The sequence below is a fragment of the Neofelis nebulosa genome, chromosome 3 (genome assembly GCF_028018385.1).
Source record: "Neofelis nebulosa isolate mNeoNeb1 chromosome 3, mNeoNeb1.pri, whole genome shotgun sequence".
Taxonomy (NCBI): domain Eukaryota; kingdom Metazoa; phylum Chordata; class Mammalia; order Carnivora; family Felidae; genus Neofelis; species Neofelis nebulosa.
In genome coordinates this window covers 41,337,558-41,357,119 of record NC_080784.1, presented here as the reverse complement: position 1 = coordinate 41,357,119, position 19,562 = coordinate 41,337,558, and the positions used below count along the sequence as shown (strand labels likewise).

Below are 19,562 nucleotides of genomic sequence, written 5' to 3'. Positions count from 1 at the left end.
AATAGGCTTTTTAAGGAAATAGATAAATACAGTTTTTAAGGAAAAAAGAAAACCCTTGACATTAAAAGGATAAGTTGTGTCACAATTATTGTAGAAGGCTTAACTTTGTCTTCATGTTTGATAAACTGGAAAGAAGTAAGCCACTTGTTTTGACATAAGGACTGAACATGTTTTAAACTCACTGATCTCAAACAGTTTAGATTTTAATTTCTAACTATGCTTTCCTTTTCTATAAATTTTTATTAAAAATACCTAGCATTCATTCTCTCTGGCTCTCTTTATCCTTATCTGTAGAATAAAAAAAGCTATGGGACTAAATGAAGAATTTTTAATTTGAAATCCATGAATGCCAAGGTCTTTGAATCCTCTGAAAATGAAAGAAAATCATACATAGGTGTGTATATATGCATTTTTCTAGGGAGCTATCAGTAGCTTTCATCTGTTTTTGTAAGGTCCCTTCCACTCTGGTATTCTAGAATTAGTGAAACAAAGATTAGAGTAATTTTCATGTAGATACACAGATTTTCTCTAAGACTGATTAGAAGGGTTATTAGTGTTTTGATCTGAATATCAGGTATTTCAAAAATTTGTTTTTAAACAAATTGAAATGTAAACTATTAGATACACGTTTAAAATTTTTTTTAATGTTCATTTATTTTTGAAAGAGAGAGAGAGAGAGAGACAGAGAGAGAGAGAGAGAGAGAGAGAGAGAGAGGGAGTGGGGGAGGGGCAGAGAGGGAGTCACAGAATCTGAAGCAGGCTCCAGGCTCTGAACTGTCAGCACACAGCCTGATGCGGGACTCAAACCCATGAATCATGAGATCATGACCTGAGCCAAAGTTGGATACTTAACCAACTGAGCCACCCAGGTGCCCCTATACCAGTCAGTTTAAAACATCATTAGCCCTTAGCCCTCTCCTACATCACATAAACTATATTCCCCTCAAAAGGCCTACTACAGCTACGGGTGCCTGGGTGGCTCAGTCAGTTAAGCATCTGACTTTGACTCAGGTCATGATCTGGTGGTTTACAAGTTTGAGTCCACTTCGAGCTCTGTGCTGACAGCCTGCTTCAGATTCTGTGTCTCCCTCTCACTGCTCCTCCCCCACTTGCGGTCTCTTACTCTCTCGCTCTAAAAAAAAAAAAAAAAAAAAAGGCCTACAGCTAAATACCACTAGTCTGAAAGAATAGGGACAGTGTCCAAACACGTTCAGTGTTTCTAACAAGGTGTTTACTCCTCTTGTGCACCCTTCTGGGACATAGAACAAGTTAGGAGATGCAGGTGGATGAAGAGGACAGCGACTGATAACACTTCAAATTTGCTTGCAGTCAGTATCTCAATGCTTAAAACAAATACTAATGCCATGAAGAAGGTCTGGTTTGGGGAGAATAACAAAAGCTCAGTGATTGTCTTTATTCTATAATATAGCTTCCTATTAGTAGCCTTTAGAGCCCACTGGCCTGATCCTGGGAAACTCTTAAGTCTTAGAGCCATAAAAACTTGAGTGCCCTTTCCTATTCTGACCCACTCCCAGGTTTTTGGGTTGCTGTTTAGCAAAACAGAAGAGCCTGGAGTACATCAGTACATTTAGTATTTCAAAGAGTGGTGAAGGAAAGTGTTGGTGCAAACATAAAGACACAGACTCAGAAAAGAACATTTCAACATCACAAGAGAGGACAAAAACATATGGATCGTTTCAATAAATGTACAAAAACCATCTGGCAAAGTACAACATCCATTCATGATAAAAACCCTCAACATAATAAAGGATATATATGAAAAACTCACAGCAACATACTTAATGGTGAAAAACTGAGAGCTTTCCCCCTAAGGTCTGGAACATGACAACGATGTCCACTCCCACCACTTTTATTCAAAATAGTGCTGAAGTCCTAGCCATAGCAATCAGAGAATAAAAAGAAATAAAAGGCATCTGAATTGAAAAGAAAGAAGTAAAACTGTCACGTTTTGTAGATGACATGATATTACATATAGAAAACCCTAAAGACTCCAATATACTACTAGAACTGATGAATGAATATAATAAGGTTGTAGGATACAAAATCAATATACAGAAATCTGTAGCATTTTTATGTACTAATAATGAGGTAGCGGAAAGAAATTAAGAAAACAATTCCATTTATAATGGCATCACAAAGAATGAAATACCTAGGGATAAATTTAACCAAGGAGGTGAAAGATCTATACTCTGAAAACTATAAAACATGGATGAAACAAACTGAAGATAACAAGTAAATGAAAAGGTACACCATTCATGGATTGGAAGAATTAACATTGTTACAATGTCTGTACTACCCAAAGCAATCTACAGACTCCATGCAATCCCTGTGAAAATACCAACATCAGTTTTCACAGAACTAGAACAAATAATACTAAAATTTGTATGGAACCACAAAAGGCCCAGAATAGCCAAACCATGCTTGAGAAAGAAGAACAAGGCAGGAGGTATCACAATCCCAGACTTTAAGATATACTACAAAGCTGTAATACTCAAACAGTATGATACTGGCATAAAAATAGACACACAGATTAGTGGAATAGACAGCCCAGAAATAAACACACGATTATATGGTCAATATTCAACAAAGGAGGCAAGAATATGCAATGGGGAAAAGAGAGTCTTTTTTTTTTTAGTATTTATTTTGAGAGAGAGCGAGCGTGGGGGAGGGGCACAGGAGGGAGAGAAAGAGAGACCACCAAGTAGGCCCTGTGTTAGTGCAGAGCGCAATGTGGGCTTAATCTCAGGAACTGTGAGATCATGACCTGAGCCAAAATGAAGAGTCAGATGCTTAACTGATTGAGCCACTCAGGTGCCCCAAGACAGTCTCTTCAACAAATGGTGTTAGGAAAACTGGACAGCTATATGCGACAGAATGCAACTGGACTACTTTATGTCAATATATACAAAAACAAATTCAAAATGTATTAAAGACCTAAACACGAGACCTGAAACCATAAAAATCCTTGAAGAGAGTGTAGGCAGTATTCTCTCTGACATGAGCTATAGCAACATTTTTCTAGATATGTTCCCTGAAGCAAGTAAAATAAAAGCAAAAAAAAAAAAAAAAATTGTTGGGACTGTATCAAAATAAAAAGGTTTTTCTCTAAAATAATAAAATAATGCCCCTCTCCCCTGCTTACGCTCTCTAAAAATAATAATAAAAAGCTGCTTCTATACTGCAAAGGAAGCCAACAAGAAAAAAACCTGAATGGGAGAAGATATCTGCAAATCATCTATCCGATAAGGAGTTAATACCCAAAATATATAAAGAATTTATACAACTCAACACCACAAAAGCAAATAATACAATTACAAAATGGGCAGAAGGCATGAACAGACATTTCTCCAAAGAAGACATACAGATCGCCAATAGACATGTGAAAAAATGTTCAACATCACTAAACATCAGGAAAATGCAAATCAAAACTGCAATGAGACATTACCTTACACCTGTCAGAATGGCTAAAATCAAAAGCCTGAGAAACAAGTGTTGATGAGAAGGTGGAGAAAAATGAACCCTCTTGCACTGTTGGTGGGAATGCAAACTGGTGCAGCCGCTATGAAAAACAGTATGGAGGTTCCTCAGAAAATTAATAGAATTACCATGTGATCCAGCAATTCCACTACTGGGTCTTTACCCAAAGAAAATGAAAATACTAATTCAAAAAGATATAGGCACCCCTATGTTTAATGCAGCATTATTTACAATGGCTAAGATATGAAAATAACCCAAATGTCCACTGATAGGTAAAGAAGTTGCAGTGTGTGCGTGTATACATATATATATGTATACACACATATATGTATACATGCACACACACACTGCAACTTCTTCAGTGTGTGTGTGCATATATATATAGTGTATATATATATGTACATATATATATATGTATATGCGCGCGCGCACACACACACACACACACACACACACAAAATGGAATATTACCCAGCCATAAAAAAGAATGAAATCTTTCCATTTGCAACAATATGGATAGATCTAGAGGGTATAATGGTACGTGAAGTTAAGTCAGAGAAAGACAAATACCATATGATTTCACTCCTATGGAAGTTAAGAAACATCTAAGAAAGATATAGGCATCCCTATTTAACCACAACTCTTAAATATTACATATCTATATAAAATATAGAGAACTGGTGGGGAGATGGGTGGGGGGATGGGTAGAATAGGTGAAGGGGATTAAGAGTACAGTTATAATGTTGAGCCCTGAGTAATGTATAGAATTGTTGAATCACTGTATTGTATACCTGCAACTAATATAATATTAACTGTATGTTAATTATACTGGAATTAAAGTTAAAAAAATAAGTTAAAAAAAAGAACCTTTCAGTTATCAAATATATACTCAAAAGAAACAGGAGTGGGGAATTAGGGTACAGGCCTAATTTCTAATTCACCTGTATTGTCCAGAATAGATTGTCCAGATTAAAGAATTTTCCTCAAGAACAAAACATTTCTGCTTTTTCAATTTAACAATATCTAAGCATAATTAATTAGAAATGTGATGAGGTACACATGGGTGGCTCAGTCTTAACTCTTGATTTTGGCTCAGGCCATCATCTCTTAGATGGTGAGATCCAGTCCTGCATCAGGCTCTATGCTGACAGTGCAGAGCCTGTTTAAGACTAGCTGCCACACCCCCACCCAACACCTCCCCTCCCTGCTCTCTGTCCCTCCCTCGCTTGTGCATGTGCACTCTTTCTCAGAATAAACATTTAATTTTTTTTAACGCTTATTCATTTTTGAGAGACAGAGACAGGGCATGAGCTGGTGAGGGGCAGAGAGAAAGAGAGAGGAAGACACAGAATTGGAAGCAGGCTCCAGGCTCTGAGCTGTCTGCACACAGCCCAATATAGGGCTCAAACTCACGGACTGTGAGATCATGACCTGAGCTCAACCAACTGAGCCACGCAGGCACCCCAACAAATAAACATTAAAAAAAAATAGAAGAAATGTGATGAGACATCAGATGTCCATTAGTGGCAAAGGAATGCTATTTCAGGAGTTCTGAATTTTAAAGCAAATATTAAAAGAAAGGAATATAACACAAGTTTTTAATTTTAGATATGTTGCTTTTATTCAAAAGAATATCCGCTTGACAACTTAAATCACAAAGTTTGGACCAAACCACGAGTCCGCTGAAATAGTCCTGTGAGGTATGTATCTGCACAGCCACAGGGACTGACAAAGTCTTTTCGTCTCTTGTTGCTCTCAAATGCTGAGAACTGTGGTAGCTGAAACCACTGTTCTAGTGGACAGTTATAACAATTATTTCTTCATCTTGTTCCCTACAGAGCTGCCCAAAGTTATCTTCTGCTCCTGGGGTTGGACAGTGTTTTTGTGAAAGTTACAATATTGCTATTTACAAAAATCCAAATAGTTCTTTTGATTTATATGATCTAACTCTGAATCATAGAAGTATTACTATGATGTTTAAAACACTGATTGACTACTTACTTTAAATACTTTCTCAGATCCCTTACATGTTTATTACCAGTGATCAGTAAAGAGGACATAATAAGCAGGTCTAAAATTCTGAGATGTCTACATGTTCCCTTTTTAGTTTAATAAGACTTCACTTTATATAGTGTTTTTGTATGTTACAAAGTTGGTACAATACACCTCTACCAGGAAAGTCTTAGAAGGAATTCCAAATATTACAATAAAATTGTAACTAGAAACATGACACGCGAAGCAGAATACATGCACAGAAAATTAAATCCTTTCCAAAAAATGACACTGCTGTAGCCCTACACCAAATCTGTAATTGGTGAAAAATCCATTTCTAGTCTGGTAAATGGTAGTATAGCAAACTCTTAACTCATTAGCTTTTCAACTTGTGACTGCCACTGAAATGTTTTCTATGAAGCATGCCACTGTCTGTATTAGACATTTGATTTGGAAGTGTAGAATTAGGATTCATGAAGTCTTGGTATATAACCTTTCTAGACCTTTCCTTTAGGATCACCTAAGTTATGGTACTCCAATGTGTTCTGAAAGACTTCCCAAGGATCCCACTTTCTCTCCTGCTTCCCCTCTCCATAACCTTCAGATCTGCTTGAACCCATACTAGGGAGTCTACTAAGAGTATAATACCTGTTCAGTCACTTATTTGTGTGTGGCTTCAGGCAAAAAAACTTTGACCTGTAACATATGGGTTTTATCTGTGAAAAGGAAAGCCTTCACATAACTATCCTAATGATAAAATTAAAAGTAAGGAAGAAATGCTTTAATTATAATGTGCTATATTTAAGCACTTTTTCTCTATGACAAGCAGCTTTGTCCTAGGCCCAAATTAGAAAACACTGTTACTGATACTTCATTCAGCATCTCATTAATTGATGACTAGTCTGATGAACTTGAGAGAATGTGATAGATTTGGTTTTTCTCTCCCTATCACTACATAATGAGGCTCACTAATACATGAACGGACAGTATGACTATCAGTGACTGCAGGTAACAGATCCAACACTAACCCTTAGCATCAAGGACTAGTTCACAAATGAGCAGTTCACAAATGAGCAGTGCCACCTGAGGGAGTTACGATTTCATAACACTTGTGGTTTTGAATATTCTAAACCAGAAAATTGCAGATGAGAGCACTGGGGACTTAAGCTGTAGCTATCAAAAAAGCAAGATAACTTTCTTACTGAATTGCCTCAGACATTTGCGCATTCAGTTACACCTGAGGAATCTGGGCTCTATGCTGCCATCTAGGGACAGTATTACAAAAGTTTTCTGACCAGAGAACAGCAAATTTGGCCGTTTTGTTGGTATAGCTCACCAGTAATTTCTCTTGTCAAATTTAAATAGTGTTCCTTTACCCTCCTAATGTCTTTAATGCGCATTGCCATGAAAATCTACTTTCCTTAGAAATGCATCAAACTACTATGTGTCTGCAGTATTATAGAGGTTCCTGAAAAAAATTTCCCTTTACAGTTACTTGTATATACTATTCTTATAAAAGGACCAAACTCTTGTTTAAATGTCATAAGTGAGAAAATCAAGAGTGCTGACTGGAGATAAACGTCTTATATCTTATTAATTCTTCTATTGATTAAGAAGTGTCTTATAAGCTAGTATATGAAATCAAATTATAAACTTCAAGTTTATTCTTTCACTTTTAGCTGTTAGCAAACAATTATATCAGAATGGAAAAGCACAGCTGCTCCAAGTACATAAAACTTAGCTAGTACTGAAAGAAACACTGACTTTCCCCCAATATTGTACAATATTTTATTGTAACAAAAATATTTAGACGTATCTCATACCAATATATTACCATATAGGTACTCACTGAGAAGGATAAATTGGATAAACTGTAAAACAATATCTTACTATATACATCCAATTAATCTGAGTAATTTTTGGGAAAAAAAGATATAAAAATCATCCCTTTTTATATAATTCCATATTTTTTCCAGACACTTCATAGACAACACAGAATCAGGATATAATTGTAAATTATTATAATTCTAACCTTAATATTAGAACCTGTACATGTAAAAATTCCAGTCATATATTGCTAGACATTTGCCAAATGAAATCAAATGTTTGTCATACAGTGGTTTTACGCTCGTATAATAATATTCAAATGCCATATGCTGCCATGGGTCCTTCTGTTTGATTTCACGTATTAGCTGAAATATTTTAGTAAACTCACATTTTTTCACCTGTTTAGTCTCTGTGTTATCACCTCTCGATACATAATAGAGATGTAGATGAGCAACAAAAAGATGACAAAGAAATCATCTAGAAAGCCTAGAATTCCAAACAAGGCTTCAGGTACAAAATCTAGAGGTGATATAAGATAGAAAAAAGCTCCCATTAAACAAAGTATTATCCTGATGCGGAACATCCAGAAAAGGCCCCCGACTGAAAACATTTCCCTGAATGCATGCCTCAGTAAAGTAGGTAGATCCATAATTCTTTCCATAATCTGGCAGAGGAAAGAACAAATATGATTTGTCATCTAATATGTCAGACTTCAAAATAATATAATTTTCTTACTATGTGCAAACTCCGTTAACATGAGTTAGGAGTTTCATATATTTTCTAGTTACACATTTTACTTCAAACAGATCTTTCATTACTAGGTTCTTATAAAATAGATCTTATTGCAGATAACTGAAAGGCAACTAAAATGTCCACAAACTTGAAAATAGAGGATACAGTGAGGCAAAACTCAAGTCCTCTATTATTTGAATTAATAAAATAAACGAAATGAAGAACTTATCAAGTCTCAGCTCTGAAGTCAGACAGGTCTGGGTTTAAACTCCAAGTCAATCACCTTGGGGGAAGTTGTTTAACCTACTAGAGATCCAGCAACAACTAATGGAGTATGATATGCCACAAGGACTAGTAAGAACTAAAAGAGATATTGTATACAAAAGATCTTTATAAATTGCTAGACAATATATAAGTAGTATACGTTAAAGACACGGTAACTTGGAGGACTCTGACAGTCTAAGAACAGCAATGAAAGGGACTCCATCTTAGGATGTTTATTCGGCTTAACTTGAGTTTAAGTGAATTACTAACTGCCACAGTGATTTTTGGAAAGCCAGACCCTACCTTTCTGAAAATGATTAAGTTTCTGAATATGTACAGAAACATCAATTACTGGGATTTTACATAAGTGAGCATAATTTTCACGGCTGAAATTTTACAAATTATATAAATTTTTGAAAATTGAAGGATTCAGAGAAATTAGAACCCTCATACACTACTGGTGGGAATGAATGGCCTCCTTGGAAACAATCTGGCAGTTCCTCTAAATGTTAAACATAGAGTTATAATATCAAGCAATTCCATAATGAAGTACATACCCAGGAGAAATGAAAACATATGTCCACAGAAAAACTGGTACACAAATGTTAATGGAAACATTATCCATAATAGCCAAAAAACAGAAACAATTCAAATGTCCATCAACTGAATGGATAAACAAAATGTGATATATTTGGCCACAAAAAGCAATGAAGTTCTGATAGATGTATTACAACATGGATGAACCTTGAAAACACTAAGCTAAGTGAAACAAGCCAAAGACAAAAGGCCAAATACTATATGATCCCATTTCAATGAAATGATGAAATATTCAAAGTAGCCAAATCTATAGAGACAGAAAGTAAATTAGTGGTTGCCAAGGGCTGGGGGTAGGGAACAGGAAAGGGGACAATGGGAAAGGATGGCTAAAGCTTTTGGAATGATGAAAATATTCTAAAATTAATTATGGTGATAATCCAATTATATTTACTCTGAATACATGAAAGACCATTGAACTGTATACAGGTTGCACTTTATGACACGTAAAATACATCTAAATAAAGCTGTTAAAATAAGTACTAGTATCTATTTGTATTGCTTCGAGCGAGTTAGTTTATCCTCTGACTGCAAACTTCTCATTTGTTTTGTGTAGTTTGTTTGTTGACTACATGATCTAGAAGGTCCTGTGTGGTAATGAACTACCATGACTTCTCAATATAACTTCTTTCTTTATCTCATTTCTCAGGGGCTAGGAGATGCAGAGAAACTGACCAAAGGAAGAAAGTCACTTCCTGTGGTCATTCCACTGTAACAGTTCAGCTATTTTTAATAATCTGTATAATTACTATATATCCAAGTCTAGGTATGTATCTTGTGTGTTTAACAAGTACCAAATGAGAGGGAGGGGGAGATAAAAATGGGAAGAACTATTTTCTAAGGAAACAGTTTTATAAACTCCACCAGATTATCTTATAAATCTTTTTTGGAAAACTGGTCACAAAAAACAAAATGGTCTTTTTAGAATCATTCCAAATGTTAATTTCCTATTCTTTATGGGAGAAACTAATATTGAAAGCAAGACAGGTGCACAACTTTCACAAAGTCTATAGTCAGTTACTTTAAATATTCTAGTGACCAGACAGGATATCTTTTGAATATTTTTCTGTCCTTTATCAGAGCTATTTGTTCACTTCTCAGATGGTGTCATTTATATAAAATCTATAATAAATAGATAAGAAGTATGAAATGGGTTATTAAGAAATGTTTATATATTAATCACAATCTTACTTCAACTTTGGAGGTGACAGAATATCAAACTAAGAGCTAAATGTTTCTATTACACTATAATTTCATAACCTACAAAGATTTCTTATTTATTAAATATCTGGTATGTACCAAAAAAATAATAATTGAGCAATGGTATGCTTCACACTTACAAATATTAATATATATCTTAAAATGATTTATTTTTAAGGTCAGTGGTAGTTCTTGAATTTGGAACATGTGAATTTTCAAAGAATCATCCTATAGATGTTACTGCAGAATATGTAAAAAAAAATTGCTGGATGAAAAATAGCAGAAGAGGCTCCCAGATAACTGTGGATTAAATTTTCTTTTTGTTTAAACATCTAGAATATTTACCCTTTATCCACATGGGTATGCCTTTAAAGGTATATGACATCGCAGTATAAGGAACATGTGCAAGGGTGCACAAGAGCATACAAGTGTTTAATACTGAAGCATTTTAACAGCTTATATTCTTGATGGAAAGTAGTAGTATCAATTCTTAAGGATAGCTTATTAATCTATTCAACAAATATTAAGGGCCTACTGTATCCCAGGGCACTGAAATTGGCAATGAGAATATAACAGTGAATATATAAACATGGTCGTTGCCCTTATGAAGCTTTTAGTTTACTGAGAAAAGGATACTGAACAAGATTTGAATACTGTTTGTAATAAATGCTACAAAGGGAAATGTATAGAGGACAATAATAGAGAATACCTTAGCTGATCAGGGCAACCCTCTTTGAAGAAGGTCTATTTAAGAGCGACCTAAAGGATAAGAAGAGCAGAGGGACAAGCACCCCAAACCAAGGGGTCACATGTGAAAGCATTAGATGGAAAGACTTGGAGTGTATTTTGAGAGGTGAAAAGTGACTGGTGGAGGTGAAGCATTTTGGGTGAGGGGAAGGGAGGGACCAGGTCATACAGGGCTCTGTAAGCACAGTAAGGAGTTGGAACATTATTCCACAACATTGGAAGTTTTAAAATATAAGAATATCATGGTCTTACTTATGTTTTCAAAATATCACTTGGGCTGCTGTGCAGAGAAAAAAGTCACAGTGAAGAGGCCACTTGCAGTTATTCTAAGCAAGAGATGATGGTGGCTTGGGCTAGTATGATGGCTATAGACACAGGACATTTTTATGAAATTAAAATGACAGGATCTCCCAAAAAGAGAGAAAAAAATGATACAACTTATTTATAGATCAGATGAAGGGAATGAGGGAAAGGAAATCAAAACAATTAAGACTGAAAAAAGAGCAAACTGAGTTGAGCAGACAAGCAATTCAATACTGTACATGTCACATTTGAGGTGCCTATGGAACATCCAAGTGGATATGGAAATGTATAGCCTAGAGCTCAGAGGAGAGGTCTAGGCCCTCCATATAAATCTGTACTTAGAATATTCTGATTTTTGAAGTACATAGTCATGCACATATTTCTAAAATTGTTAGATTTTGAAAAAACTGGAATGAGTCAGTAAAATGTGACAGTATATAATCTATCAAACGCCTTTTTTGGGAGGAGGTAAACTGTAAAATGAACGTGTTCTTTAAAAATCAAATGTTTTTGAGTAGCTAAAATGATATACCAAAAAAACTGCCTAACACCGAGGGTTACTTAGGAAAACATTTCAAACAGGAAACCAGGGTAAGTAAAAAAGAGGAAAACACAACTGTAAAACTTTCCAGCAGATCTCAAGTTATAAGCCTCTTTTATAAAGACTTTTATAATCCTTTTTTTTTTTTTAGACAGAAAACTGTAGTTCTTGGGAAAGCTGTAACTCAGTGATTGACAACAATGATGAAGTTTGTTAAAACTTTACCTAAACACATAAACAATGAGATTCTTTTACAGTCAAAGAATACTTGTTGGTAAATCTCACCTCATCAAAGAGAAGTATCATTATACTGTAACTTTGCACCTGCTATAACATTACTTACAGATCTGGGCTGCCCTGAGAATCTCCGGTTATAATCATTAATATCTTGACGCAATGATACAACATCCTGAGACTGGTCATTTTCACCAAATACTGTTAGCAGTAAAGTTACCTGTATATTACAAAAAACAAACAAAAAAACACTGTTAAACCTTTCTGCAGCATTAATTTTTTCATTTTGTGTTATTATTCAACAGAATGAGAAAAGCTTCTAAATTTATATTTCACTCATTTCCTTTAATACAGGCAACATGGGGAAGAAAGTAAGTTATCATTGCCTTACAATAAAATCCAATGCAAAATGTAATCTGAATTCCTATAAAATCAAATGTGTACCTTAACCAAACACTGGTTCTAATATGTTCCAGTTCACACCAGGGATAAAGCCAGTAGTTCTCTGTTTGAACTAACAAATATTTGAAGATACAAGAACTGAAAAAAATATTCAGGGGCAAAGTGACATAAAAATATATATCACTCTGAGAGAGAAAAATTAGGGAAGTTGGTTTTTTTTTTTTTTTTTTTTTTGAGGAGGGGGAGTTTGCATGCAGGGGAGGGGCAGAGAGAGACAGAGAGAGAGAGAATCCCAAGCAGGTTCCATGCTGTCAGTACAGAGCCCAACATGGGGCTCGATCCTATGAATGGTGAGATCATGACCTGAGCTGAAATCAAGAGCAGGACACTCAACCAACTGAGCCACCCAGGTACCCCTGGAATTTCTTTTTTTGATCAAAATTATTCTTCAACCTCACTGGTATTTGAAATATCTTTGAATGCTACCAAACAGAATACAGAGATTAAGTTATTGCAGGGACCCACTCTCAAGCACCCATCCCTACTCTAATCAAAAAGGGTAGGGGCGGGGCGCCTGGGTGGCGCAGTCGGTTAAGCGTCCGACTTCAGCCAGGTCACGATCTCACGGTCCGTGAGTTCGAGCCCCGCGTCAGGCTCTGGGCTGATGGCTCGGAGCCTGGAGCCTGTTTCCGATTCTGTGTCTCCCTCTCTCTCTGCCCCTCCCCCGTTCATGCTCTGTCTCTCTCTGTCCCAAAAATAAATAAAAAAACGTTGAAAAAAAAAAAAAAAAAAAAAAAAAAAAAAAAGGGTAGGGGCACCTGGGTGGCTCAGTTGGTTGAGTGTCCAACTTCAGCTCCGGTCATGATCTCATGGCCTGTGAGTTTGAGCCCCGCGTCAGGCTCTGTGCTGACAGCTCAGAGCCTGGAGCCCACTTCAGATTCTGTGTCTCCCTCTCTCTGCCCCTCCCCAGCTCATGCTCTGTCTCTCTCTCTCTCTCTCTGTCAAAAATAAATAAACATTAAAAAAAAATTTTTTTTTTTTAAAAAGGTAATTTGTGACACTGTAATATAACACAATATTTTTAGCCTGGTTTCCTCCATGGTAAAGGTGAGTATACACAAATATCACAGGAACATAACTGGGGTAATCTGAAGATGAGAGTACCCTGAAAAATCAGTATATTTAAAAATACAACAATGTCTATAGAAATGCTAAATGTATGATGAGATACAAACGGGAAGGAGCAGTAACAGATTTAGGTTTAAATCATCTAGGTGTTTTTATCCTTCATCAGTTCAGCTTTCCAAACAGATAGATGCTTTCCAAACTCAGATGCTTTCCAAACAAAGAACTGACAAAGAACTGTAGGTGGTAGGAAAGCAGGTACAGCCTGTTTTCACAAATATGTTAATAAAAATGCATCTTTCAGTAAATAATAATTGAGTACCTATTGTGGGCCAGGCACTGTATTAAGGGCTACATGTACCCCCAAAATGAAGACATAGCCCTGCTCCTTGCTAACCACAACACCCAAGATAGAAGGGGAGGCAGACCTGTTCAACAGCCTGTTACAAGGCACTATGGTGGGGGTTACAATGATGCTTCAGAGGAAGGACTTCTGCTTGGGGTGCTCAGAATACTGGAAACATAAGCTGGCCCTTGAAGTGCAGGTAGGACTATTGGTATGTTAGCATATACATTCAGGAAGAGAAGTGGTGAGTATGTTACAGTCGGAAGCAGCAGCCTATGCACTATTTCCAGCGAAACAGGATGGGGAGCAGGTATCTGCCACCTGTCTTGCTTCTAGGATGAATTATTCTACAGTTAGGGAACCAAAAGCTATTATATAAAAACAATTTTATCTCCACCTTTTTAGCCTCTAGCAATTTATGGGTGATCCAAAGGATATCACCTGCTAATACATATACACCCTATGAAAAGCCATGGATAGAGCCAAGAAGGGGACAGGAGGTGGAACTAGCTCTTTAATGCTAGACCTATGGCCTGGTCTCAGTGTTGCTGGCAGATAGCTAAAGATTATGAGAGGTGGTACTGGCAAATAAACTTCAGTGTTGACTGCTTTGTGTCACATATTAAATCAGCCACAGAGGCAGTGCCCAAAAAAAAAACCAAAAACAAAAACAAAAAAGATTTTCCTCCTGCCATGTGCTACAAAGTCAAATGTGAAAGACGCAGAATTTGGGAATGTACAAGCAAGGAGGAAAAAAGATAAAGCCCTGCACCTCTCTCTCTACACCAAAAAGGGAGGCAGTAATGGGGGTAAGTGGATGGCCAGAACAAAGGTTGTAAGTATCTGTGCATGTGCTTCATATAACAATAAGTCCAAAAATCAGACAAAATTAAACAATAATCTTAGAGATGCATGCTAAGGTAATAAACCTATAAAGAAAATCAAGGAAATGCTTATCATAAAAGTCAATAGTAGTTGCCTCTAGGAGATGTAGGAGAGTAGAGATTTGGAAGGGGTCCCAAAGAAATTCCTGGGGGCTGTTGGCCAGTTTCTACTTCATCTGAGTGGTGATTATTGAAGTGTTGCTTTGTGGTAATTCAATAAGCAGTACTTCTTTGTTTTGTGTATGTCTGTTATATTCTACCAAGAATTTTTCAAAAATTGTCACCTCTTCTATCATTTTGTTTATTTTCTGATCTCTGTGGGTTTATGCCTTTACAAAATGTCTTGTTCTTTTAGTGGGGTGGCAAGCAATAGTAAATATATGTGTTCAATTTGACATCTTAACTTGGAAGCTCTCTATCCTTTTTAGGACTTCATTTTGCACTTTGGAAGACTTCCTAAGGAGCTGCTGTCTTTTTCATGTTCATAACTCATTACTAGAAAGGTATTTTTATTTTAATTTTCTTAATGTTTATTTATTTTGAGAAAGAGAGAAAGACAGAGTGTGAGCAGGGGAGGGGCAGAGAGACAGGGAGACACAGAAACCAAAGCAGGCTTCAGGCTCTGAGCTGTTAGCACAGAGCCCTATGCGGGGCTTGAACCCACAAACTGTGAGATCAGGACCTGAGCTGAAGTCAGACACTTAACTGAGCCACCCAGGTGCCCCAATATTATTTTAAATGAGAAACAAGTATATAGGAAATTATGAAAAAATAGTATACAACTGTTAGAATGTTCTGTTTTACTATATTTGCTAATTAAAAAACTAAGACTTAATTTTCTCGGGTTTTTCAGTATTTTGTTTTTCCAGTTTGTCAAAGAAATTGAGAAAATGCGGCACATATCATCTGTGCTAACATTTCAGTCTTCAATATATGTTTATAAAAACTGTCTCCCTCCTGAAGTAGCTTCTGTACTAACTATAACGGTCTGATCTGTTCTGGATAATGTAATGTGGTTATGTCTCCAAAAGAGACATTTTATGAGACTGATGCGCTGCCCGCTGTGCTAAGAAGGCACCTTAAAACAGACATTTTAAAAAATTATTATCCATCATAGAAAGCTACCTACACCCTCACTGGAGAAGGGCAGATTAAAAATAAATAAAAAAGGAAAAATATTTTTTTCAAAAGAAGTATACGTAGGGGAAATATCTGTTTAAGCTTGATTAGCTAGTTCAGTTATTCCTTTGCTAGTATTATAATAAAGACATTAGAATTTTAGGGAGGATTCATTTAGCAGCTGTTTTTTATTACAACTAAAGGATTTCAAAGGGAATTTCTTTCTTTTTTTTTAGTGTCTGTAAGACATTAAAAAAAAATAATGGAGGGATGTCTGGGTGGCTCAGTCAGTTGAGTGTCCGACTTGGTTTTGGCTTAGCTCATGATCCCAGGGTTGTGGAATTGAGCCCTGCATCAGGCTCTGCACTGAGTGTGGAGCATACTTGAGATTCTCTCTCTCCCTCTGTGCTTCTCCCCCACTCGTGCTCTCTCTCTCTCTAAAATAAAAAAATAAAAATAAAAATAAATAAGGGGTAACATTATAGAAGTTTGGAAAAATAGAACTACCCTATGATCCAGCATCTGCACTGCTAGGTATTTACCCAAAGGATACAAAAATACTCTAATTGCCAAATTATGGAAATAGCCCAAATGTCCATCAACTGATGAATGGATAAAGAAGATGTGGTATGTATGTACAGTGGAGTATTACTAAGCCATAATAAAAAATGAAATCTTAGCCATTTACAATGATGTGGATGGGGCTAGAAAGTATTATCTATGTGAAATAAGTCAGTCAGAGAAAGACAAATATATGATTTCACTCATATGTGGAATTTAAGAAACAAACAAATGAGCAAAGGGGAAGAAAAAAGAGAGAGAGGCAAACCAAGAAACAGACCCTTAACTATAGAGAACAAACTGATGGTTGGCGGGGGGCGGGGGGGTTAGGGATGGGTTAAATACATGATGGAATTAAGGAGTGCACTTAATCCCGGATGAGCCCAGGGTGATATATCCAAGTGTTAAATCACTATATCGTACACCTGAAACTAATATTACACTATATGTTAATTAACTGGAATTTAAATAAAAACTTTAATAAAAATAATTGAAAATTTAGATACGGAAATTATAAAAATTTACAAAATAAACTAGCATAAATGATGCTTTCTGGATACAAACATTACCGTTTGTCTACAGATTGGACAACTGATTGCCCCAAGCCATGAACCGTATCGCCAGTATGCAATAATGCAGGTACCTAATGAGAAAAAAAAACCATTAATACTGATGTTTTAAATTTTAAAGCCCATGAGTCCTCAGAAAGTTTCAAATTTGAAATATTTTTATAGCATCATCTTATTTTAAAATATTTTTATTTCATTTCATTTCAGGCAAATTCAAATCTGGTAATAATTCCCAGTCATTAAAAAATATTTTTATTTGAACTACCAATTAAGATAAAATTATACAATCCAAAGCAAGAATACATTAACTGCTTCAATACTGTGAGGCTTAATAGAAAATACTGCATTTCCTATGTAAAATAAATGAACATCACTGCAAATATGATCACCAACAAATCACAGCATAAATTTTCTGTTCCAAATGGTATGTATGTTACAAAAACATAGCTTCTATTTTTTTAAAAATTTAGAATGCCAAATTACAGTAGTATCAATAATAATAATAAAGTACTATGAATAAGGAACCAAAGGATACAAAAATTACATGCTATCTGACCTAATAAAGTTTATAATCTAGTTCAATAATTCAATCAACTTTTGTACTGGATAGATCTGATTTTTCTGCCTGAAGCTGTTCATGAGCAGCAAAACAACTAAACACAGCTTAAAGGAAGAGTTTATAGACCTCAAAATTAGCAGGTAAGCTAAGTGTATAAGCACTAAAGTTCAGACCAGTAACAAATGAAGAAGGAATATTTATTTTATTTTATTTTATTTTGTTTATTTATTTATGAAGAAGAAAGAGGAGGAGGAATACTTTAAAATCCTATCTGATGTTTAAGGGCCCAATTCATTTCTTCTCTGCAGGACGCCTGTTTCTCAGACCATTCAGGTCCCATTGTGAATCTGAACTAAGTGCTTCCAGTCTCACTTCTACCTCCAAGATCTTTTCTGTATTCTTTAAAAAAAATTTTTTTAAGAAGAGTTTTTTTCTAATGTTTATTGATTTTTGAGAGAGAGAGAGAGAGAGAGAAAGAGAGAGTGCGAGCAAGGGGCAGAGAGAGGGAGGGAGACACAGAATCTGAAGCAGGCTCCGGGCTCTGAGCTGTCAAGACAGAGCCCAGTGCGGGGCTTGAACTCACGAACCATGAGATCGTGACCTGAGCCGAAGTCGGATGCTTAACAGACTGAGCCACACAGGCGCCCCTATCTGTCTTCTTATCCTTGTCTTAGCAACCTAGGTTAGCCCTTCTGCGTTCCTTATTCTGATTCTTCCAGATCAAATAAATGTCTAGAATTTGGAATAAGCAATGACAGTCTAATTGAGAAGTCCAAGGACATACTGAAATCAATCAGAAGGTAGTTAAATCTCAAACTATGCAATATTAACTTTAAGTACAAAAGGTATGTAGGAGAGAGAATTCTGGGATATATCAGAGAGTCATTTGTAGATGAGAAAGGATTTGAACTGAACTTTGTAGGATAGGTAAGATTTAGAAATAGAAAACAGGAGGGAGGATGCTCCAAGTTTTATGAATAGCAAAGAGCAAATACCAGAAGTAGAACTAAGTGGTATGTAAGGAGACTGGTGAGCATCCAACGGGCTAAGCAAAGGCTATCCAAATTGGACATTACAGGGGCGTCTGGGTGGCTCAGTCGGTTGAGCGTCCGACTTCGGCTCAGGTCACGATCTCGCGGTCCGTGAGTTCGAGCCCCGTGTCAGGCTCTGGGCTGATGGCTCGAAGCCTGGAGGCTGCTTCCGATTCTGTGTCTCCCTCTCTCTCTGCCCCTCCCCCGTTCATGCTCTGTCTCTCTCTGTCCCAAAAATAAATAAACGTTTAAAAAAAAAAAAAAAATTGGACATTACAGTGACTGTGATGTAAAACTGGTTCAGTGATTTAAAGATGAATTTAAAAGCTAAAGAATTTTTATCTGGTATCTTTTCCTACTTTCAGAGTGCTGTGTTAGCTAATATTTATTAATTTGAGCAATCTAATTTCATATAGAAACTATATGAAAGCAAAACTTATAAATCTTGTCAGTATTAACATCTGTAATGATGCCTTAGTTTTATCTATGACCTTTCACTCAAAAGTTCAATGTGTTTTGACATATGTTAACTTATTTAATCCCACATCTCTTTTCTACAAATTGGGGTACAGATGTCCTTGTTTTGCAAATTATGTAATGGCCACTGCCTGCACAGAAAAACTATGGTCCAGCAAATCAAACACTTCAGTTCACACACATCTGCTGTGATATGCTTAATGTTTTCCCTTTTCTTCAACCTTCCCCCTGTATAAAAAGAGAGATCCACCTAAATAAGATGGTGGGAGAGACAATGACATTAATCTGGGTCACAATCTCTCTCAATCTATTTATTTGTAAAATGGGAAAAACACCTCATAAGACTGCTGGAGAATTAAATAAAACAATGTGGGTTACAAATGCAAGTAAGATGAAGTCTGTTGCTGTTATTATTCTTAACACACTGTAAAGGAACAGAACTGTAGTTCCATATATAGGAACTAAGCTAAGGTGCTCTGGATATATACGGTATCAATATACTTGAACTACTATTCAAAGAAACACATTTCTGTTTGAGAAGCTGAGTAACAAGTTTT

At 36.1% G+C, this 19,562-nt stretch overlaps 1 protein-coding gene across 6 annotated transcripts in view; it reads right to left on the bottom strand.

The window, feature by feature from the left end:
• Nucleotides 1–5,093: 5,093 nt before the first annotated feature.
• The window catches only part of RNF170 (ring finger protein 170), a 43,677-nt gene continuing 29,208 nt past the window's right edge, over nucleotides 5,094–19,562 (bottom strand). For all 6 annotated transcript variants that reach the window (XM_058720494.1, XM_058720497.1, XM_058720495.1 and 3 more), the window contains 3 exons: nucleotides 16,939–17,012; nucleotides 12,042–12,152; nucleotides 5,094–7,981 (listed from right to left, as the gene is read on the bottom strand). In XM_058720494.1, coding sequence (XP_058576477.1) covers nucleotides 7,712–7,981; nucleotides 12,042–12,152; nucleotides 16,939–17,012 — 455 coding nt within the window. In that variant the 3' untranslated portion in view covers nucleotides 5,094–7,711. The remainder of the gene's footprint in view (nucleotides 7,982–12,041; nucleotides 12,153–16,938; nucleotides 17,013–19,562) is intronic.